This window comes from Pseudophryne corroboree, chromosome 12, assembly GCF_028390025.1.
Source record: "Pseudophryne corroboree isolate aPseCor3 chromosome 12, aPseCor3.hap2, whole genome shotgun sequence".
Lineage (NCBI taxonomy): Eukaryota > Metazoa > Chordata > Amphibia > Anura > Myobatrachidae > Pseudophryne > Pseudophryne corroboree.
Genome location: NC_086455.1, coordinates 173,251,980 through 173,275,668, shown reverse-complemented (window position 1 = coordinate 173,275,668; position 23,689 = coordinate 173,251,980). Strand labels below are relative to the sequence as shown.

At 48.2% G+C, this 23,689-nt stretch overlaps 1 protein-coding gene across 2 annotated transcripts in view; it reads right to left on the bottom strand.

The window, feature by feature from the left end:
- Positions 1 to 23,689, bottom strand: part of TTC7B (tetratricopeptide repeat domain 7B) — a 144,478-nt gene that overhangs the window by 110,055 nt on the left and 10,734 nt on the right. For both annotated transcript variants that reach the window (XM_063948600.1, XM_063948601.1), the window contains exon 2: positions 1,091 to 1,245. In XM_063948600.1, coding sequence (XP_063804670.1) covers positions 1,091 to 1,245 — 155 coding nt within the window. The remainder of the gene's footprint in view (positions 1 to 1,090; positions 1,246 to 23,689) is intronic.

Sequence of the window (23,689 nt, the reverse complement as noted above, 5' to 3'; positions counted from 1 at the left end):
AGATGAGTCCACAATAGAGCTTTTTGGATTAGAAGCGCTATGTTTGGAGAAAGGAGAACACTGCATTCCAGCATAAAAACCTCATACCACCTGTGGAACACCGTGGTGGTGGTGGTGGTATCATGGTTTGGGCCTGTTTTGCTGCATCTGGCCCAGGACAACTTGCCATCATTGATGGGACAATGAATTCTGAAGTTAACCAGAATATTCTAAAGGAAAATGTCAGGACATCTGTCCATGAGCTGCATCTCAAGAGAACGTTGATCATGCAGCAAGACAATGATGAAAGCACACAAGTCATTCCACCAAAGAATGGTTCAAGAAGAATAAATGTAAAGTTTGGAATGGCCAAGTCAAAGTCCTGACCGTAATCTAATCAAAATGTTGTGGAAGGACCTGAAGTGAGCAGTTCATGGGAGGAAACCACCAATGTTTTGTACAGAGGAATGGGGAAAAATACCCCCAAGCCGATGTTCAGGATTAATCAACAATTACCGGAAACGTTTCCATGCAGGTATTGCTGCACAAGGGGTCTCACCGGATACTGAAAGCACTCACAGATATGTGATATGGGACCATTTTCCACAAAAAAACCCAAAACGAGCATGTCTAAAATTTTTGTCTCATGTGTTTGATTTGGTTCTCTTTATCTACGTATAGGATTTGTGTGAAAATCTGAGGTCGTTTTAGGACACATTTTTGCAGAAATACAGAAAATTCACCAAATGTCAAGCACCACCATACAGTGACTATGCCAGAACACTAACGTATCCTCCAATGATAGGCATTGTCTCTAGATATCTATATGCGCCAGAAGATAAAAAGTAGCAGTCACACTGCATTGCACTGTGTGCCCTTTGCTAACGTATGATGGTCATAGACAATGTGTGAGGTAGAGAGGACAACATAGAATCTGTGGACATAGAAGCACTTTCCATATGGCTCTCCTGAAACAATGATGATCTTATTACCTGCAATGTAATACACACAGAATGGGTAACTGGAGACGAGTGACACATGCAGACACAACAGGCGGCTAATGACTGATAACGCCACAATGAGCATCATTGATACAGCGTAACCCTCATACCTTCAGGTTGCCTCTGTCCAGAGCTGCTGTCAGGTGTTTACGGATATCAGTCAGTTTTGGCCGCGGTCCACGAGGACTGGCTCCTTGTTTAAATGGGTTATCCTTCATGTACTGCTCCAGCTTGGCTTCTCCCAACAGTAGCTCAGCCATGTCATCTGGACAACAAAGGACAGAAACTAAGGGACCAACATACTCTAGAAGACAGAAGTACTGAATACATCATAAGATAATAAGGAAAGTCTGGAAGTATCATCATATGCTGCAAGCGCTGCCTTACCTACTAACACATATAATACCCCGTTTACACTAGCGCGCATCTACCCAGGTGTAGTGCTAGTGGAAACAGCTCCCTCTTAAATTCCTGGTCAAGTGACCCGGGAATCCTGCCCGAGTAGCTACCTGGTTTGGGCCCGGGAATGACCCGGGTAAGGGTGTAGTGTAAACAGGTTATCCAGGTCATCCGACCCAGGACCCGTTTATAGCATGTTAAGAGCCCATTGCTCCCTGACCTCAGTGTCCCGTGGGTGGTTGGGAGGTTGGGGGGGGGCAGCGCATGCTGTCAGCGCTGCTGTCTGTCCTGCTATGCAGACAGCAGCGCTGGCCGGGACAGTGTGCGCCGGAGGCTGGGGGCAGCTTAGCAGTTTCCAGAGTGCTGGGCTTGCCCCTAGCGTGACGGTGGGCAGTGTCAAATTGGGGGCGTGGCTTAATGGGACCGAGGCCATGCCCCGGGAGTCCCGATCTGCTGGTTTTCCCGGAGATTGGAGATGACATCATCACCAAGCGCCGGGCAAAAGACACTGCACCCGGGTGCAGGGATATTCCTGGGTCGGCACCGTTGTGGAAAAGGGGTCCGTTTAGGGTCTGACCTGGCTTGGAACCGTGTTCCAAATCCCGGGTCAGACCCGACACTTCTAGTGGAAAAGGGGTATAAGTGTATAAAAAGTAGGTGCCCTACCTGGATGCGGTCCCATTCCTAGATATAAGTGTACAACATAGAAAATTGTCAGGTTCTTGATATAAAACAATATTATTGACGGTAGAATATAAGCGCAGAGTCTAATACCCCCTGTTATTCTCTAGCAAAGTATTTTGGGCATAGCTGCAGGGAGACCACTAAGAGCTGTGTCTTGGAGTAACATGTCCAAACTAGCAGGAGTTACGGTAGGTACACATGGAGCTCAATCGGGAGAACTGTCAAAAAAGCAGATGTCTAAGAGCAGGAGAAGAAAGGTCTGCCGCGCCCAGTCACAGTTCCAGGAGGTAGATGAGAGGGGAGCATCTGCTCCTATACACAGGTACATGAGGAGCTGGAATGGGCAAGTAACCTGACCTCCCCTTCTTAGGGATAGACACCAAACACCTACAAAAAAGTATAGTAAGATATCTCTTACGACACAGGTTCTCAAACATGACTACATGAAGCCCTCAAGGGCTGTCTTACGGTTGGGATGCCTTCCAATCAAGGAGATACTGTAAAACGCTTTAGGATACTAGAGAGCCCAGGATTTGTACTTCTGTTGTCCTTGTACAGTAATGGGGGAAAAGGAGCAAACACGTCAACAGGGAAACACGAAAATAAGAATTTACTTACCGATAATTCTATTTCTCGTAGTCCGTAGTGGATGCTGGGGACTCCGTCAGGACCATGGGGTTTAGCGGCTCCGCAGGAGACAGGGCACAACAATAAAAGCTTTAGGATCAGGTGGTGTGCACTGGCTCCTCCCCCTATGACCCTCCTCCAAGCCTCAGTTAGGATACTGTGCCCGGACGAGCGTGCATAATAAGGAAGGATATTGAATCCCGGGTAAGACTCATACCAGCCACACCAATCACACCGTACAACCTGTGATCTGAACCCAGTTAACAGTATGATAACAACGAAGGAGCCTCTGAAAAGATGGCTCACAACAAGAATAACCCGATTTTTGTAACAATAACTATGTACAAGTATTGCAGACAATCCGCACTTGGGATGGGCGCCCAGCATCCACTACGGACTACGAGAAATAGAATTATCGGTAAGTAAATTCTTATTTTCTCTAACGTCCTAAGTGGATGCTGGGGACTCCGTCAGGACCATGGGGATTATACCAAAGCTCCCAAACGGGCGGGAGAGTGCGGATGACTCTGCAGCACCGAATGAGAGAACTCCAGGTCCTCCTCAGTCAGCGTGTGCCCCTGACCAAATAGCAGCTCGGCAAAGTTGTAAAGCCGAGACCCCTCGGGCAGCCGCCCAAGATGAGCCCACTTCCTTGTGGAATGGGCTTTTACTGATTTTGGCTGTGGCAAGCCTGCCACAGAATGTGCAAGCTGAATTGTACCACAAATCCAGCGAGCAATCGTCTGCTTAGAAGCAGGAACACCCATCTTGTTGGGTGCATACAGGCTAAACAGCGAGTCAGATTTTCTGACTCCAGTCGTCCTGGAAACATATATTTTCAGGGCCCTGACAACGTCAAGTAACTTGGAATCCTCCAAGTCCCTAGTAGCCGCAGGTACCACAATAGGTTGGTTCATGTGAAAAACAGAAAACACCTTAAGGAGAAATTGAGGACGAGTCCTCAATTCTGCCCTGTCAGAATGAAAAATTAAGTAAGGGCTTTTATATGATAAAGCCGCCCATTCTGACACACGCCTGGCTGAAGCCAGGGCTAATAGAATCTTCACCTTCCATGTGAAATATTTTAATTCCACAGTGGTGAGTGGATCACCAATGTGACTTTAGGAAACTCAAAACAACATTGAGATCCCAAGGTGCCACTGGGGGCACAAAAGGAGGCTGTATATGCAGTACCCCTTTTACAAACGTCTGAACTTCAGGCACTGAAGCCAGTTCTTTCTGGAAGAAATTTGACAGGGTCGAAATTTGAACCTTAATGGACCCTAATTTTAGGCCCATAGACAGTCCTGTTTTCAGGAAATGTAGGAAACGACCCAGTTGGAATTCCTCTGTAGGGACCTTCTTGGCCTCACACCACGCAACATATTTTCGCCAAATGCGGTGAAAATGTTTTGCGGTTACATCCTTCCTGGCTTCGACCAGGGTAGGGATGACTTCATCTGGAATGCCCTTTCAGGATCCGGCGTTCAACTGCCATGCCGTCAAACGCAGCCGCGGTAAGTCTTGGAACAGACGGTTCTTCCGTGAGCATCTCTTGAAGTTCCGGGTACCAAGTCCTTCTTGACCCATCCGGAACCACGAGTATCGTTCTTACTCATCTCCTTCTTATGATTCTCAGTACTTTTGGTATGAGATGCATAGGAGGGAACACATACCCTGACTGGTACACCCACAGTGTTACCAGAGCGTCCACCGCTATTGCCTGAGGGTCCCTTGACCTGGCGCCATATTTGTCTAGTTTTTTGTTCAGGCGGGACGCCATCATGTCCACCTTTGGTTTTTCCCAACGGTTTACAATCATGTGGAAGACTTCCCGCTGAAGTCCCCACTCTCCCGGGTGGAGGTTATGCCTGCTGAGGAAGTTTGCTTCCCAGTTTTCCACTCCCGGAATTAACACTGCTGAGAGTGTTATCACATGATTTTTCGCCCAGCGAAGAATCCTTGCAGTTTCTGCCATTTCCCTCCTGCTTCATGTGCCGCCCTGTCTGTTTACGTGGGCGACTGCCGTGATGTTGTCCCACTGGATCAATACCGGCTAACCTTGAAGCAGAGGTCTTGCTAAGCTTAGAGCCTTGTAAATTGCCCTTAGCTCCAGTATATTTATGTGGAGAGAAGTCTCCAGACTTGATCACACTCCCTGGAAATTTTTTCCTTGTGTGACTGCTCCCCAGCCACTCAGGCTGGCATCCGTGGTCACCAGGACCCAGTCCTGAATGTCGAATCTGCGGCCCTTTCATAGATGAGCACTCTGCAGCCACCGCAGAAGAAAACACCCTTGTCCTTGGAGACAGGGTTGTCCGCTGATGCATCTGAAGATGCGATCCGGACCATTTTCCCAGCAGATTCCACTGAAAGGTTCTTGCGTGAAATCTACCGAATGGGATCGCTTTGTAAGAAACCACCATTTTTCACAGGACCCTTGTGCAATGATTCACTGATACTTTTCCTGGTTTTAGGAGGTTCCTGACTAGCTCGGATAACTCCCTGGTCTTCTTCTCCGGGAGAAAACATCCTTTTCTGGACTGTGTCCAGAATCATTCCTAGGAACATTAGACGTGTCGTCGGAAAAAGCTGCGATTTTGGAATATTTAGAATCCACTCGTGCTGTCGTAGAACTACTTGAGATAGTGCTACTCCGACCGCCAACTGTTCTCTGGACCTTGCCCTTATCAGGAAAGCGTCCATATTTCTTTTAGGAAGAATCATCATTTCGGCCATTACCATGGTAAAGACCCGGGGTGCCGTGGACAATCCAAACGGCAGCGTCTGAACTGATAGTGACAGTTCTGTACCACGAACCTGAGATACCCTTGGTGAGAAGGGCAAAATTTGGACAGGTAGGTAAGCGTCCCTGATATCCAGTGACACCATATCGTCCTGGTTCGCTATCACTGCTCTGAGTGACTCCATCTTGATTTGAACCCTTGTATGTAATTGTTCAAATCTTTTAGATCTCACCGAGCCGTTTGGCTTCAGTACCACAATATAGTGTGGAATAATACCCCTTCCCTTGTTGTAGGAGGGGTACTTTGATTATCACCTGCTGGGAATACAGCCTGTGAATTTTTTTTTCCAATACTGCCTCCCTGTCGGAGGGAGACGTTGGTAAAGCAGACTTCAGGAACTTGTGAGGGGAAGACGTCTCGAATTTCCAATGTACACCTGGGATACTACGTGTAGGATCCAGGAGTCCACTTGCGAGTGAGCCCACTGCGTGCTGAAACTCTTGAGATGACCCCCCACCGCACCTGAGTCCGCTTGTATGGCCCCAGCGTCATGCTGCGGACTTGGCAGAAGCTGTGGAGGACTTCTGTTCCTGGGAATGGGCTGCCTGCTGCAGTCTTCTTCCCTTTCCTCTAACCCTGGGCAGATATGACTGGCCTTTTGCCCGCCTGCCTTTATGGGTACGAAAGGACTGAGACTGAAAAGACTGTGTCCTTTTCTGCTGAGATGTGACTTGGGGTAACAAAAGTGGATTTTCCAGCTGTTGCCATGGCCACCAGGTCCGATGGACCGCCCCTTTATACGGCAATACTTCCATGTGCCGTCTGGAATCTGCATCACCTGACCACTGTCGTGTCTATAAACATCGTCTGGCAGATATGGACATCACATCTACTCTTGATGCCAGAATGCAAATATCCCTCTGCGCATCTCGCATATATAGAAATGCATCCTTAAAATGCTCTATAGTCAATAAAATATTGTTCCTGTCAAGGGTATCAATATTTTCAGTCAGGAAATCCGACCAAGCCCCCCCAGCGCTGCACATCCAGGCTGAGGCGATTGCTGGTCGTAGTAGAACACCAGTATGTGTGTATATACTTTTTAGGATATTTTTCAGCTTCCTATCAGCTGGCTCTTTGAGGGCGGCCGTATCTGGAGACGGTAACGCCACTTGTTTTTATAAGCGTGTGAGCGCCTTATCCACCCTAAGGTGTGTTTCCCAACTCGCCCTCACTTCTGGCGGGAAAAGGTATACCTCCAATAATTTTCTATCGGAGGAAACCCACGTATCATCACACACTTTAATTTATCTGATTCAGGAAAAACTACAAGTAGATTATTCCCACCCTACATAATACCCTTATTTGTGGTACTTGTAGTATCAGAAATATGTAACACCTCCTTCATTGCCCTTAACATGTAACGTGTGGCCCTAAAGGAAAATACGTTTGTTTCTTCACCGTCGACACTGAAGTCAGTGTCCGTGTCTGTGTCTGTGTCGACCAACTGAGGTAAATGGGCGTTTTTACAAGCCCCTGACGGTGTCTGAGACGCCTGGACAGGTACTAATTTGTTTGCCGGCCGTCTCATGTCGTCAACCGACCTTGCATCGTGTTGACATTATCACGTAATTCCTAAATAAGCCATCCATTCCGGTGTCGACTCCCTAGAGAGTGACATCACCAATACAGGCAATTTGCTCCGCCTCCTCACCAACATCGTCCTCCTACATGTCGACACACACGTACCGACACACAGCACACACACAGGGAATGCTCTGATAGAGGACAGGACCCCACTAGCCCTTTGGGGAGACAGAGGGAGAGTTTGCCAGCACACACCAAAAACGCTATAATTATACAGGGACAACCCCTTATACAAGTGTTTTCCCTTATAGCATTTTCACATATGTAATCATATCGCCAAATAAGTGCCCCCCCTCTCTGTTTTAACCCTGTTTCTGTAGTGCAGTGCAGGGGAGAGCCTGGAAGCCTTCCTCACAGCAGAGCTGAGCAGGAAAATGGCGCCGTGTGCTGAGGAGAATAGGCCCCGCCCCTTAAAACGGCGGGCTCTTCTCCCGGAGTTTGTGAGATCTGGCAGGGGTTAAATACATCCATATAGCCTCAAGGGCTATATGTGATGTATTTTAGCCATAAAAAAGGTATAATACATTGCTGCCCAGGGCGCCCCCCCCAGCGCCCTGCACCCTCAGTGACCGCTGGTATGAAGTGTGCTGACAACAATGGCGCACAGCTGCAGTGCTGTGCGCTACCTTATGAAGACTGAAAGTCTTCTGCCGCCTGTTTCTAGACCTCTGGACCTCTTCAACTTCGGCATCTGCAAGGGGGGTCGGCGGCACGGCTCCGGGACGAACCCCAGGGTGAGACCTGTGTTCCGACTCCCTCTGGAGCTAATGGTGTCCAGTAGCCTAAGAAGCAAATCCATCCTGCACGCAGGTGAGTTTACTTCTCTCCCCTAAGTCCCTCGTAGCAGTGAGCCTGTTGCCAGCAGGACTCACTGAAAATAAAAAACCTAACTTAAACTTTTATTCTTAGCAGCTCAGGAGAGCCACCTAGATTGCACCCTTCTCGGCCGGGCACAAAGATCTAACTGAGGCTTGGAGGAGGGTCATAGGGGGAGGAGCCAGTGCACACCACCTGATCCTAAAGCTTTTATTGTTGTGCCCTGTCTCCTGCGGAGCCGCTAAACCCCATGGTCCTGACGGAGTCCCCAGCATCCACTTAGGACGTTAGAGAAATACATTTGGCATATTTAGGGGAGTTCCAACCTAGAGAGAGGCTTCAGGAAGTAGGAACCTGGAGGAGATTTCGGGCGTGGAATCAATTTGGGGGTCACATGCCCACTGTTATTGGCAGTGGCTTTGTAGCGTAGAGAAGTCTTATTTAGTTTATCCTTTAATACACACTAAATATTGGAAAATTCTCAAAGGAGAGCTCCAAAAACAGGAACAAGGAACATCTCACAAACAAGGAAGACGAGGATGATGAAATAAAGAAAGGAGATGTGGAAGTGGATTCAGGGGATCGAGTGTAACGGGCAATTTCTGCTCAATTGAAAATTATTAACATTTGTTTATGTAGCTCCAGCATATTCAGTCGAGCTGTACAATTGCCTGACTGTTATGTATGTTGGCAGTAATGTACAGGTTTGTATGGAATAAGTAACGGTAGCCTGAATTGCCACAAATGGCATAGACGGAAACAAAGTTCTTAACAACTTGACGAAGCGAAAGCTACTAGTAGCTCCGAGACAATATCTGAATTTTTATATTTATTTAACACTCACCAACATGTACAGTAAATTGGGAGGACTGTGACGGAAAACAGGGCCATTTCAAAGTAACTAATGTTACATATCTACTGCTTGTTACGTGAACAATGCTACATAACTTCCAAATAGATGGAAGATGTATATAATACACTATTACAAGATATAATAATAATAATAATAATTATTTATATAGCGCTCTTTCTCCAATAGGACCCAAGGCGCTTAACAGATACATAGCATAATATAGTACAGAAAATAATGAAGTACATTTTCATAAAATACAGAAGCATGAAGATACTAAATGGGACATTATGGAAATGCTTGAGTAAACAGAAAAGTCTTGAGTCTACTTTTGAAGGATTCTATAGTTGGGGCCTCTCGCACTGTGCGGGGAAGTGAGTTCCATAGAGTCGGAGCCGCATGACTAAAAGCTCGACCCCCAGATGAATTACGGTAGATTCTAGGTACTGCTAAAAGTCCTTCATCTACAGATCGCAGTAATGGAGTGGGGCAGTATGGGGTCAGAAGCTGTTTCAGGTACCTTAGGCCTTGGTCATGTAATGCTTTGAAACTCAGTAAGCCAATCTTGAAGATGATTCGCCATCGTACAGGCAGCCAGTGAAGGGAGTAGAGGATGGGTGTTATGTGGCTAGAACGGTGCTGGTTGGTTAATAGCCTGGCAGCTGTGTTTTGCACCAGCTGTAAGCGCTGCAATTCTTTTGCTGGTAGACCAAGGTAGAGGGCATTACAGTAGTCTAAACGAGATGATACAAATGCATGTATGACTTTTGGCATATCATCTGAGGGAATTAAGTGCTTGATTCTGGCTATGTTCCTCAGGTGAAAGAATGAGGATTTGATTGTGGCTGATATCTGATGTTTAAGTGTCAAGCCACCATCCAGGACAACGCCAAGATTCCGCACACGATCACTGGTCTGTAATTCTGAATCCCCGAGTGTAAGTCCAGTTGGTTGGCTATGCTGCAGTCTTGTCCTTTGATGTTGCGGTCGTATCATAAAGACCTCTGTTTTATATGGGTTCAGTCGCAGCCAACTGGCGCTCATCCACTCCTGTAGTTCAGCTAGACAGCCATTTAGGGTTGCTATTGGGTTATCAGTGCCCGGAGCAAAGGACAAGTACAGTTGTGTATCATCTGCATAGCAGTGGTAGACCAGGCCATGGCGCCTGATTATTTCGCCCAATGGGAGCATGTATACTGCAAAAAGCATGGGGGATAGTATAGAACCTTGTGGGACACCACATGGCAATGGCACTGGTGGTGATGAGTATAATCCAGATGATACTCTCTGTGACCTGCCTGTGAGAAATGATTTGAACCAGCTTAGGACTGTGCCATCCAGACCACAGAAATGTATCAGTCGCTCAATCAGAAGCCCATGGTCCACGGTATCAAATGCTGCCGAGAGATCCAGAAGGATTAATATTGAACAGTCACCTCTGTCTTTTGCCATCAGAAGATCATTTAACACACACACCAGGGCTGTTTCAGTGCTATGTCTTCTCCTGAATCCTGATTGAAATGGATCATATATATCATGGGTTGTCAGGCGGGTTTCCAGTTGATTTGCAACGACTTTCTCAATAACCTTTCCTAGGAAAGGAAGGTTTGATACCGGTCTGTAGTTGGTCATGCAGTCGGGATCTAAATTAGGTTTTTTAAGAAGCGGTCTAACAATTGCTTCCTTTAGGGGTCCAGGAAAAATGCCTGTCTGCAAAGAGCATTGAACAATTTTTGTAAAGACAGGACCAATTATATCCATACAACCTATTAGAAGCTTGGTTGAGGCTGGGTCCAGATCACAGGTGGTGGGACGCAAAATCCGAGCAATTTCAGCAGTGTCCTTTACATCCACTGGATCAAAGCTGGTCCATGAAGGCAGGTAGCTTATATTGGCAGGCTTTGTAGTTTGGCACTCCTTTGATGGCACTGTGGAGATTCCAGCCCGGATGGTGGATATTTTATCTGCAAAGAAGTTTGCAAACTCATTGCATCTTGCCTGGGAGAGGCATGAGACATCAGTCTGCAGGCATGCTGGCTTGCAAAGCATCTTCACTGTGCGGAAAAGTTGAGCTGGCCTATTGTTTGCTGCTGTGATCTCATTTGACAGGAACTGTGCTTTCTTACGAGTGATTGTCGATTGATATTCTTCGTTATGCTTTATTAGTTTTATATTGTCATCAACTAGGTTAGTCTTCCTCCATCGTCTTTCCAGTCTATGCCCCCTTTTCTTGAGCTCACTAACACTGTTGTCGAACCATGGAGCTTGACGTGGTGGTTTACGAGGTCTTAAACGCACAGGGGCGATAATATCAATTGCAGCCATAACATCCCTATTATAATAACGGACTAGGGAACAGGGATCTTCACAGACACCCAGTACAGCAGAGAGATCCAGATTTGCTGCAAGAGCCTGGGGAGTCATACCCCTCCTTGGACGATGTCACGGCGCCGCGGTCTTCTTACTTACCTCTCCGGGCGCGCTGGGTCTCCGTGCGGCCGTCCTCGCTGGCGGGTCCCGGCGCTCCGTCTAGCCGGCGTCCACGTCCGATGTCCTCGGGAGCTGCGGGTGACGTCATCGGCCCGTCCTCCAATCAGGCCCTGGCGGGAAGTTTAAATTCAGACGCCGGGCAGTGCTCCGGCGCCTGAGTATCATCGTGCTACTGTACCTGTGATCTCCAGTGCTCCGTGCCTCCAGCACCTCCGTGCCTCCAAGCACCTCCGTGCCTCCAGCACCTCCGTGCCTCCAAGCACCTCCGTGCCTCCAAGCACCTCCGTGCCTCCAAGCACCTAGTATTTTCTGTGATTCACCAGCACCTGTCAAGTTCTCTCTTTCAGGAGACCTTCAGCGTCCGCACGTCCCTCCTGTCCGCCGATCTGATCCTGCATGAGGAAGCCTTACATCCGGCCATCTCTGCTGCGGCCCAGTTGCGGTTCCACTTCCCGGTCATCGGAAGAAACCCCTAGTCCACAACCTCCTCAAACCAGGTCAGTGATAGTATACTCAGGCCACATGGACCCGGGGAATCGGAACACGGACTCAAGTGCCATCCTGGACCTGGCTTCCCGTGTACAAAGTCAGGAAGCGGCACAAGGTCAGGTGATGCAGTACCTCCAGGAGTTGTCCGGACGTCTGGATCAGATTCAGGCGTCTCTAGCCTCAGTAATTCCGGCACCAGTTCCGGTAGCTGCACCACTTGCCACCTCCAGCAATGTCCAACCATCGGCCGGTGCCACTCCGCGCCTTCAGCTGCCTACGCCATCCCGTTATAATGGGAATCCTAAGAATTGTTGTGGTTTCTTAAACCAATGCGAGGTACATTTCGAGCTACTAGCTCACAACTTTCCTACAGACCGGTCCAAGGTAGCATATATTATTTCTCTGATGGAAGGATCTGCCTTGGATTGGGTGTCTCCATTATGGGAACGTTCTGATTCACTGGTTTCCAATTACTCCGAATTCATCACGTCTTTTCGACGAATTTTTGACGAGCCCGGCAGGATGACCTCGGCCTCTTCTCACTTACTCCGCATCCGTCAAGGCTCCCGATCCGTGGGTCAGTATGTGGTTCATTTCCAAACCATTGCCTCTGAACTTCGTTGGAATAATGAGGCTCTGAGAGCTGCTTTCTGGAACGGTCTTTCTGATCGCCTGAAGGATGAGTTGGTCACTCGAGAGCTTCCGGATTCTTTAGAGGAATTGATCCTTCTCTGTGTCAAGGTAGATCTCCGGATGCAGGAACGTGGAGGAGAATGTAGTCGATCGGATCGTTCTAGGTTCCGGCTTCCTCCTGCAAGGCAAGCGGTGGTTCCAAGTCCGGACGAACCCATGCAGATTAACCGATCCTGATTGTCCCCGGAGGAGCGGCAGCGTCGTCATGAGGGTAAGCTCTGCCTGTACTGCGGAGCTGCGGGTCACTTCATCAAGTCCGGCAAATCCCGTTCGGGAAACGAGAAGGCCTAGCTTGTTCCGGAGGAGTCAAGTTGGGGGTTACGACCAAATCTTCTCCCACTTCGGACTGTTTGCTTCCTGTAACGTTAATCACCAAGGCTACTTCCAAGTCTTTTGAAGCCCTGTTGGACTCTGGAGCTGCGGGGAATTTCGTTTCTTCCCTCTGTGTCCAAAGCCTGAATTTGGAAGTACGGTCCATCGAACGGCCTATTTCCTTGACAGCCATCAATGGTACTAGGATATCCAAGGGTATCATAACAGAACGCACGGTTCCAGTTAAACTACAGGTCGGGGCTCTACATCAAGAATATTTGGAGTTCCTGGTGATCCCGGAAATGCATCACGATCTGGTTCTCGGAATACCTTGGCTCAAAAGTCACAATCCCCATATCGACTGGAAGACCGCACAGATTCGGTCTTGGGGTTCTTTTTGTCACGCTAACTGTCTCACCCCTGTCTGTCCGCTTTGTGTTTCTTCTAAGGCGGAGGAGGAACCTATTCCAGAGGCGTACCAAGAATTTAGAGATGTGTTTTCGGAACAAGCAGCCGACCAGTTACCACCCCATAGGGCTTGGGACTGCCCCATTGACCTTATCCCTGGGAAAATGCCGCCTCGGGGTCGCATTTATCCTCTGTCCCTCCCAGAGACACAGGCTATGTCTGACTATATCAAAACCAATCTTCACAAGGGATTCATCCGCCCCTCTACTTCCCCGGCTGGAGCGGGCTTTTTCTTCGTGAAAAAAAAGGACGGAGGGTTAAGACCATGTATCGACTACCGCGGCTTAAATGATATTACCATCAAAAATAAATACCCCTTGCCTCTAATCACAGAGCTATTTGATAGAGTTCGTGGTGCCCATGTTTTTTCCAAGCTCGATTTGAGGGGGGCCTATAACCTTATACGCATCAGAGAGGGAGATGAATGGAAGACCGCCTTCAATACCCGGGATGGGCATTATGAGTATCTGGTGATGCCGTTCGGTCTTAGCAATGCTCCTGCTGTCTTCCAGGGATTCGTCAACGAAATCTTCCGAGACATGTTATACCTAAGTGTCGTGGTGTATTTGGATGACATCCAGATTTTTTCAAAAGACCTTGCTGAACAAAGAATACAAGTCAAAGAGGTACTCCGCCGTCTACGTGAGAATCATCTCTATGCCAAGATGTCCAAGTGTACCTTCGAAGTAACATCAATACCGTTCCTCGGTTATATTATCTCGGGGAAGGAGCTTCGCATGGATCCGGAGAAACTCTCTGCCATTCGGGACTGGGCACAACCACTCTCCTTGAAAGCAATACAAAGGTTCCTGGGTTTTGCGAACTATTATAGAAAGTTCATTAGAGGTTTCTCCACCATTGTTGCACCCATTACCGCCCTAACGAGAAAGGGTTCCAACCCGGGGTTGTGGCCTCCCGAAGCCATAGAGGCCTTTTCCCACTTGAAATCAGCTTTTATGTCCGCTCCAGTACTCCAACAACCAAATTTCGAGGAACCTTTCTTCCTAGAAGTCGACGCATCCTCGGTCGGAGTTGGGGCCGTTCTCTCTCAGTATGCCTCAGATAATAAATTACATCCGTGCGGCTTTCACTCTCGTAAATTCTCTCCGGCTGAACGGAATTACACTATTGGAGACCAGGAACTCTTGGCGATTAAATCTGCCTTGGAAGAGTGGAGATATCTCTTAGAGGGGGCCAAACATGTGACTACCATTTACACTGATCACAAAAATTAGTTGTATATCAAAACCGCACAGTGCTTGAATCCTCGCCAAGCTAGATGGGCACTCTTCTTCACTCGATTTTCTTTTGTTATCAAGTACCGAGCCGGGACTTTCAATACCAAAGCGGATGCACTGTCCCGTTCACAAACTCCCACAGATGATAAGGATTCCTTTGAACGGAGTTTAATTCTAAATCCAATTTCTGTCTCTGCTGCCTCAACTACTCCAGGCCCTCTTCCTGGAAGAATGTCCGTACCGGTCAAATTCCGGTCGAGGATACTTCAGTGGGCCCATATCTCCAAATTCTCCGGTCATCCCGGCGCCCAGAAGATGGACAAGTTTCTGCAAAGATCTTACTGGTGGGACTCCATGAGGAAGGATGTACAGGATAACGTTAATTCCTGTCCCCAGTGTACACAGCATAAATCTCCCCGTTTACCCCCTGCTGGGTTGCTTCGTCCTCTGTCCATTCCTATGAAACCCTGGACTCATATTTCCATGGACTTCATCACTGACTTGCCCCATTCCAAGGGTTGCAACACCGTTTGGGTAATCGTCGACCGTTTTTCGAAGATGGCACACTTCGTTCCTTTGACTGGTCTACCGACAGCCCCGAAACTAGCTCTACTGTTCATCCAAGAACATTTTCGGTTGCATAGGTTGCCACAGGAAATAGTCTCTGATCGTGGGGTACAGTTCACCGCAAGGTTTTGGAAAGCCCTCTGTTCGACTCTACAGATTAAACTTAAGTTTTCGTCCGCTTATCATCCCCAAACGAATGGACAAACGGAACGAGTCAATCAAGATCTAGAGACTTTCCTCCGTCTTTATCTCTCCCCTTCACAGGACAACTGGGCGGAGTAGTTACCTTGGGCGGAGTTTGCCCATAATCATTCGTTTCATTCTTCCACTGGTGAATCTCCATTTTTCATCAACTATGGGTTCCACCCAAATGTTCCAGAATTACCAAGCCTTCCGATGGAAGAGGTTCCAGCCGTAACGTCCACTCTTCTACACTACAGACAAAATAAGAATTTACTCAACGGTAATTCTATTTCTCGTAGTCCGTAGTGGATGCTGGGAACTCCGTAAGGACCATGGGGAATAGCGGGCTCCGAAGGAGGCTGGGCACTCTAGAAAGATCTTAGACTACCTGGTGTGCACTGGCTCCTCCCACTATGACCCTCCTCCAAGCCTCAGTTAGGTACTGTGCCCGGACGAGCGTACACAATAAGGAAGGATTTTGAATCCCGGGTAAGACTCATACCAGCCACACCAATCACACCATACAACTCGTGATATGAAACACAGTTAACAGTATGAAACAATAGAGCCTCTCAACAGATGGCTCAACAATAACCCGATTTAGTTAACAATAACTATGTACAAGTAATGCAGATAAACCGCACTTGGGATGGGCGCCCAGCATCCACTACGGACTACGAGAAATAGAATTACCGGTGAGTAAATTCTTATTTTCTCTAACGTCCTAGTGGATGCTGGGAACTCCGTAAGGACCATGGGGATTATACCAAAGCTCCCAAACGGGCGGGAGAGTGCGGATGACTCTGCAGCACCGAATGAGAGAACTCCAGGTCCTCCTCAGCCAGGGTATCAAATTTGTAGAATTTTGCAAACGTGTTTGCCCCTGACCAAGTAGCTGCTCGGCAAAGTTGTAAAGCCGAGACCCCTCGGGCAGCCGCCCAAGATGAGCCCACCTTCCTTGTGGAATGGGCATTGACAGATTTTGGCTGTGGCAGGCCTGCCACAGTATGTGCAAGCTGAATTGTACTACAAATCCAACGAGCAATAGTCTGCTTAGAAGCAGGAGCACCCAGCTTGTTGGGTGCATATAGGATAAACAGCGAGTCAGATTTTCTGACTCCAGCCGTCCTGGAAACATATATTTTCAGGGCCCTGACAACGTCTAGCAACTTGGAGTCCTCCAAATCCTTAGTAGCCGCAGGCACCACAATAGGCTGGTTCAGGTGAAACGCTGACACCACCTTAGGGAGAAACTGGGGACGAGTCCTCAATTCTGCCCTATCCATATGGAAAATCAAATAAGGGCTTTTACAAGACAAAGCCGCCAATTCTGATACTCGCCTGGCAGAAGCCAAGGCCAATAACATAACCACCTTCCATGTGAGATATTTCAGATCCACGGTTTGTAGTGGTTCAAACCAAAGTGATTTTAAGAAAACTCAACACCATGTTGAGATCCCAAGGTGCCACAGGAGGCACAAACGGGGGTTGACTATGCAGCACTCCTTTTATAAATGTCTGAACTTCAGGTACTGAAGCTAGTTCTTTTTTGAAAGAAAATCGACAGAGCCGAGATCTGTACCTTAATGGAACCCAATTTAAGGCCCATAGTCACTCCTGCTTGCAGGAAATGCAGAAATCGACCTAGTTGAAATTCCTCTGTTGGGGCCCTTTCGGCCTCACACCATGCAACATATTTTCGCCATATGCGGTGATAATGAGTTGCTGTAACCTCTTTCCTGGCTTTAGTAAGCGTAGGAATTACTTCCTCCGGAATACCCTTTTCCTTCAGGATCCGGCGTTCAACCGCCATGCCGTCAAACGCAGCCGCGGTAAGTCTTGGAACAGACAGGGCCCCTGCTGCCGCAGGTCCTGACTGAGTGGCAGAGGCCATGGGTCCTCTGATATAAATTCTTGAAGTTCTGGGTACCAAGCTCTTCTTGGCCATCCACGAGTATCGTTCTTACTCCTCGCCTTCTTATTATTCTCAGTACCTTTGGTATGAGAGGCAGAGGGGAGAACACCTAAACCGACTGGTACACCCACGGTGTTACCAGAGCGTCCATAGCTATCGCCTGAGGGTCCCTTGACCTGGAGCAATATCTTTTATAGCTTTTTGTTAAGGCGGGACGCCATCATGTCCACCTGTGGCCTTTCCCAATGGTGTACAATCCTATTGGAAGACTTCTGGAGGAAGTCCCCATTCTCCCGGGTGGAGGTCGTGTCTGTTGAGAAGATCTGCTTCCCAGTTGTCCACTCCGGGAATGAACACTGCGGACAGTGCTAACACATGATTTTCCGCCTATCGGAGAATCCTTGTGGCTTCTGCCATCGCCATCCTGCTTTTTGTGCCGCCCTGTTGATTACATGGGCGACTGCCGTGATGTTGTCTGATTGGATCAGTACCGGCTGGTTTTGAAGCAGAGGCCTTGCTGGCCTCAGGGCATTGTAAATGACCCTCAGATCCAGAATATTTATGTGTAGGGAAATAACCTGACTTGACCAAAGTCCCTGGAAGTTTCTTCCCTATGTGACTGCCCCCCAGCCTCAAAGGCTGGAATCCATGGTCACTAGGACCTAGTCCTGTATGCCGAACCTGCGGCCCTCTTGAAGATGGGCACTCTGCAGCCACCACAGTAGAGATACCCTGGTCCTTGGAGACAGGGTTATCAGCCTATGCATCGGAAGATGCGATCCGGACCACTTGTCCAACAGGTCCCTCTGAAAAGTTCTTGTATGGAACCTGCCTAATGGGATTGCTTCGTAAGAAGCTACCATTTTTCCCAGGACTCGCGTGCAATGATGCACCGCTACCTATTTTGGTTTCAGGAGGTCTCTGACTAGAGATGACAACTCCTTGGCTTTCTCCTCCGGGAGAAACACTATTTCTGGTTTATGTCCAGAACCATCCCCAGGAACAGTAGACGTGTCATAGGAACCAGCTGTGACTTTGGACTGTTTAGAATCCACCTATGCTGTTGTAGCACTTTCCAAAATAGTGCTACCCCGACTACCAACTGCTCCTTGGACCTCGCCCTTATAACGAGATTGTCCAATTACGGGATAATTACAACTCCCTTTTTTTGAAGGAGTATCATCATTTCGGCCATTACCTTGATAAAACACCCTCGGTGCCATGTACAGTCCAAACGGCAGTGTCTGGACTTGGTAATGGTAATCCTGTACCACAAATCTGAGGTACTCCTGGCGAGGATGGTAAATGGGGACATGCAGGTAAGCATCCTTGATGTCCCGGGATACCATGTAATCCCCCTCGTCCAGGCTTGCAATAACCGCCCTGAGCGATTCCATCTTGAACTTGAATTTTTTTAAGTTCAAGGATTTTAAATATAAAATGGGTCACACCGAACCATGCGGTTTCGGTACCCCAACCCGTGTGGAATAGTAACCCCGTCCTTGTTGAAGTAGGGGCACCTTGAGTATTACCTGCTGGGAATACCGCTTATTAATTGCCACTAGCACAGCCTCCCTGCTTGAGGGAGTTGTCAGCAAGGCATATTTTAGGAAACGGCTGGGGGGAGACATCTCTAATTCCAGCTTGTACCCCTGAAATACTACTTGGAAGAAACAGGGATCCACCTGTGAGCGAGCCCACTAATTGCTGAAATTTTTGAGGCGGCCCCCCACCGTACCTGGCTACACCTGTGGAGCACCCGCGTCATGGTGTGTACTCACAGGAGGCGGGGGAAGAATCTTGATTCTGGGAACAGGCTGACTGGTGCAGCTTTTTCCCTCTACCCTTGTCTCTGTACAGAAAGGAAGCGCCATTTGACCCGCTTGCTTTTCTGAAGCCGAAAGGACTGTACCTTTTTCTGTGAGGAAACCTGAGGTAAAATTATTTCTTCCCAGCAGTTGCTGTGGATACGAGGTCCCAGAGACCATCCCCAAATAATTCCTCACTCTTATAAGGCTCTCTATGCGCTTTTTAAGTCAGCATCACCTGTCCAGTGACAGGTCTCTAATACCCTCCTGACAGAATGGACATTACATTTATTTTGGATGCCAGCCGGCAAAATATCCCTCTGTGCATCCCCCATATATAAGACAACGTCTTTAATATGTTTTTATGTTTGCCAACTATTATCCCTGTTTGACAGGGTCACCAACCACGCTGCAGCAGCACTATCTGCAGGTCTCAGTCTAGTACCTGAGTGTGTAAATACAGACTTCAGGATAGCCTCCTGTTTTTTTTATCAACAGGTACCTATTAAAGTGGCCGTATCCTAAGACGGCAGTGCCACCTTTTTTGACAAACGTGTGAGCGCCTTATCCACCCTAGGGGATATCTCCCAGCGTAACTTATCCTCCTGGCGGGAAAGGGTACGCCATCAGTAACTTTTTATAAATTACCAGTTTCTTAACGGGGGAACCCACGCTTTTCACACACTTCATTTATTCATCTAATGGGGGAACAAAACACTGCCTGTTTTTTCTCCCCAAACCTAAAACCCATTTATAGAGGTTAAAGTCAGAAATGTATAACACATTTTTTATTGCCGGGATCAAGTCACGGATTGGATTGTGTATATGTCTCCACCTTGTCGACACTGGAGTCAGACTCCGTGTCGACATCTGTGTCTGCCATCTGAGAGAGCGGGCGTTTTTGAGCCCCTGATGGCCTTTGAGACGCCTGGGCAGGCGCGGGCTGCGAAGCCGGCTGTCCCACAGCTGTTACGTCATCCACCCTTTTATGTAAGGAGTTGACACTGTCGGTTAATACCTTTTACCTCTCTATCCACTCTGGTGTCGGCCCCACAGGGGGCGACATCACATATATCGGCCTCTGTTCCGTCACCATATAAGCCTCCTCATTCAACATGTCGACACAGCCGTACCGACACACCGCAGACACACAGGGAATGCTCTAAACGAGGACAGGACCCACAAAAGCCCTTTGGGGGGACAGAGTGAGAGTATGCCAGCACACACCAGAGCGCTATATACTGCAGGGACTAACTGAGTTATGTCCCCTATAGCTTTATATCTATATATATAATGTATACTGCGCCTAAATTTAGTGCCCCCTCTCTCTTTTTTTAACCCTTGTAGACTGCAGGGGAGAGCCAGGAAGCTTCCCTCCAACGGAGCTGTGAGGGAAAATGGCGCCAGTGTGCTGAGGAGATAGGCTCCGCCCCTTTTTCGCGGCCTATTCTCCCGTTTTTTATGGACTTCTGGCAGGGGTATTTACCTCATATATAGCCCCTGGGGCTATATATTGAGGTATTTTTGCCAGCCAAGGTGTTTTTATTGCTGCCTCAGGGCGCCCCCCCCCAGCGCCCTGCACCCTCAGTGACCGGAGTATGAAGTGTGTGAGAGGAGCAATGGCGCACAGCTGCAGTGCTGTGCGCTACCTTGGTGAAGACTGAGTCTTCATGCCGCCGATTTTCCGGACCATCTTCTTGCTTCTGGCTCTGTAAGGGGGACGGCGGCGCGGCTCCGGGACCGAACATCAAGGCTGGGCCTGCGGTCGATCCCTCTGGAGCTAATGGTGTCCAGTAGCCTAAGAAGCCCAATCCGGCTGCAAGCAGGCGAGTTCGCTTCTTCTCCCCTTAGTCCCTCGCTGCAGTGAGCCTGTTGCCAGCAGGTCTCACTGAAAAGAACAAATTCTAAGACTATAACTTTCTAAGAGCTCAGGAGAGCCCCTAGTGTGCATCCAACCTCGGCCGGGCACGAAATCTAACTGAGGCTTGGAGGAGGGTCATAGTGGGAGGAGCCAGTGCACACCAGGTAGTCTAAGATCTTTCTAGAGTGCCCAGCCTCCTTCGGAGCCCGCTATTCCCCATGGTCCTTACGGAGTTCCCAGCATCCACTAGGACGTTAGAGAAATTTGGAGTAAGGTTCATGCTAATCTTAAGAAGGTTTCAGTCCGGTACAAGTTCTTTGCGGATAAGAAATGGCGAGCCGCTCCACAATACAAGGTTGGCGACAGGGTATGGCTGTCCACACGTAATCTCCGGTTGAAGGTGCCCACCATGAAGTTTGCTCCAAGATTCATCGGTCCTTACCCTGTGGTACAAGTCCTGAATCCTGTGGTCTGCAAGCTGGGTTTACCTTCGCACCAACGTATACCTAACGCCTTCCATGTTTCTCTTCTTCGTCCTCTCGTCCTTAATCGTTTCCATTCAAAGACCTCTAGCCCCACCTCAGTGGAGACTGAAACAGGAACAGACTTCGAGATCAGAAATATTCTAGACTCGCGTTACCTTCACAAGAATCTGCAATATCTGGTGGAATGGAAAGGATATGGTCCTGAGGAGAGAAGTTGGATAAAGGCTTCTGAGGTCTCGGCTCCTCGACTAGTCCGGATCTTCCATGCTAGACATCCTACGAAGCCGGGAAAGTGTCCAGGGGCCACTCCTAGAGGAGGGGGTACTGTCACGGCGCCGCGGTCTTCTTACTTACCTCTCCGGGCGCGCTGGGTCTCCGTGCGGCCGTCCTCGCTGGCGGGTCCCGGCGTCCGGCGCTCCGTCTAGCCGGCGTCCACGTCCGACGTCCTCGGGAGCTGCGGGTGACGTCATCGGCCCGTCATCCAATCAGGCCCTGGCGGGAAGTTTAAATTCAGACGCCGGGCAGTGCTCCGGCGCCTGAGTATCATCGTGCTACTGTACCTGTGATCTCCAGTGCTCCGTGCCTCCAGCACCTCAGTGCCTCCAAGCACCTCCGTGCCTCCAAGCACCTCCGTGCCTCCAGCACATAGTATTTTCTGTGATTCACCAGCACCTGTCAAGTTCTCTCTTTCAGGAGACCTTCAGCGTCCGCACGTGCCTCCTGTCCGCCGATCTGATCCTGCATGAGGAAGACTTACATCCGGCCATCTCTGCTGCGGCCCAGTTGCGGTTCCACTTCCCGGTCATCAGAAGAAACCCAGAGTCCACAACCTCCTCAAACCAGGTCAGTGATAGAGGATACCTGGTCAACTCCACGGGCAGAGATCTTAATTGAGGGGTTGCAACTGAGAACCAGAGGGAGTAGTGGTCTGACCAGATGACTGGGTTTATTTTTAGGTCAGTGACTTCTAATCCAATCTGAAAGACAAGGTCGAGTGTGTGACCACTTTTATGTGTGGCAGAGGGAATGACCTGTGTGAAGCCCAGACCATTCATTGTGCACACGAGGTCTTGGCCAAGGCGTGAGAGCTCATCATCCACCCATGCATTGAAATCCCCGAGAATGAGCCATCTTTGATGTTCCAGAACCAGGCCAGCAACAGTGTCTGCAATTTCTTGTAGAAATATATTTCCATCTCCAGGTGGCCGGTAAATGAGAAGTACTCTGAAACCTAATCCTGTCGAACTCCGGGCAGCAATGCACTCAAATGAGCGAGTAGTTTCAATAGGGTGGACCCTAAGTTTAAGTTCTTTTTTGAAGCAGATAGCCACCCCGCCACCCCTGCGGTCCAGTCTTGGGTTGTGGATGACAGAGTAGTTTGTTGGTACTGCAGCCTCCAATATAGGTGCTGCATTTTCATCTAGCCAGGTCTCTGTAATACAGGCTAGATCTGCAGATTCAATAAGGTCAGCAATTGTTGCAGTCTTGTTTCTTATAGATCTGGCATTACAAAGGACTGACCTGATTGGGCATACCAGAGGGCCTTCAGTTTTCTTTATGTTAAGTGCAGGAGCTCTGGGTATGGGGGTCACAAAGTGAGAGTTGACAGTTCTGTCCTTCCAAACACAGGGCCGTCTTTTGGGTATCACTTCTATTTGATTGTTCTTCGAGTATGGGGGTGAGCAGGTGGGCAAAGGACTTAGATGGTTACCGGGGGAAATACATTTCCGGCCTGCTCGCTTCCCACGAATGCGCCTGTGTTTTCTTTTTAAAATGCCAAGGGATTGGAGAATAGAACCCTGTGATGGTGTGATAGGAACTGCAGAACGTGGTGGGCGGAGTGAAAGAATGAAGCTGGAGCAATACGTATACATTTGGTCATCAATGACAGATTACTATAAGAGGAATTGAATGTGCTTTTATAAGTGTTATTTACTTTCTTTGCTGAAAAATTTAGGTTGACAAGTAATTAAAAATCCTAGTCCAACTTGCTGTCACTAATGTCACATGTAATGATTCATTAAAAGTAACAGCCTTTGTTACAATTAAATGTTCTGCTTCTCTATATAGTTTATGTAAATGGAATTTTTTTTCTTTAGTACAGCACTAATAAGGAGCATGTTGGAATATTTATTTAAATGAAATACCATGAGTTCTATAATACTTATTAAATAGATGTTCTTATAACTAAGGTTACATAGAAAATATAATACAGGTTGAGTATCCCATATCCAAATATCCGAAATACGGACTTTTTGAGTGAGAGTGAAACTTTTGTTTTTTTTATGGCTCAATGTACACAAACTTTGTTTAATACACACAGTTATTAAAAATATTGTACTAATTGACCTTCAGGCTGTGTGTATAAGGTGTATATGAAACATAAATGAATTGTGTGAATGTAGATAAACTTTGTTTAATGCACAAAGT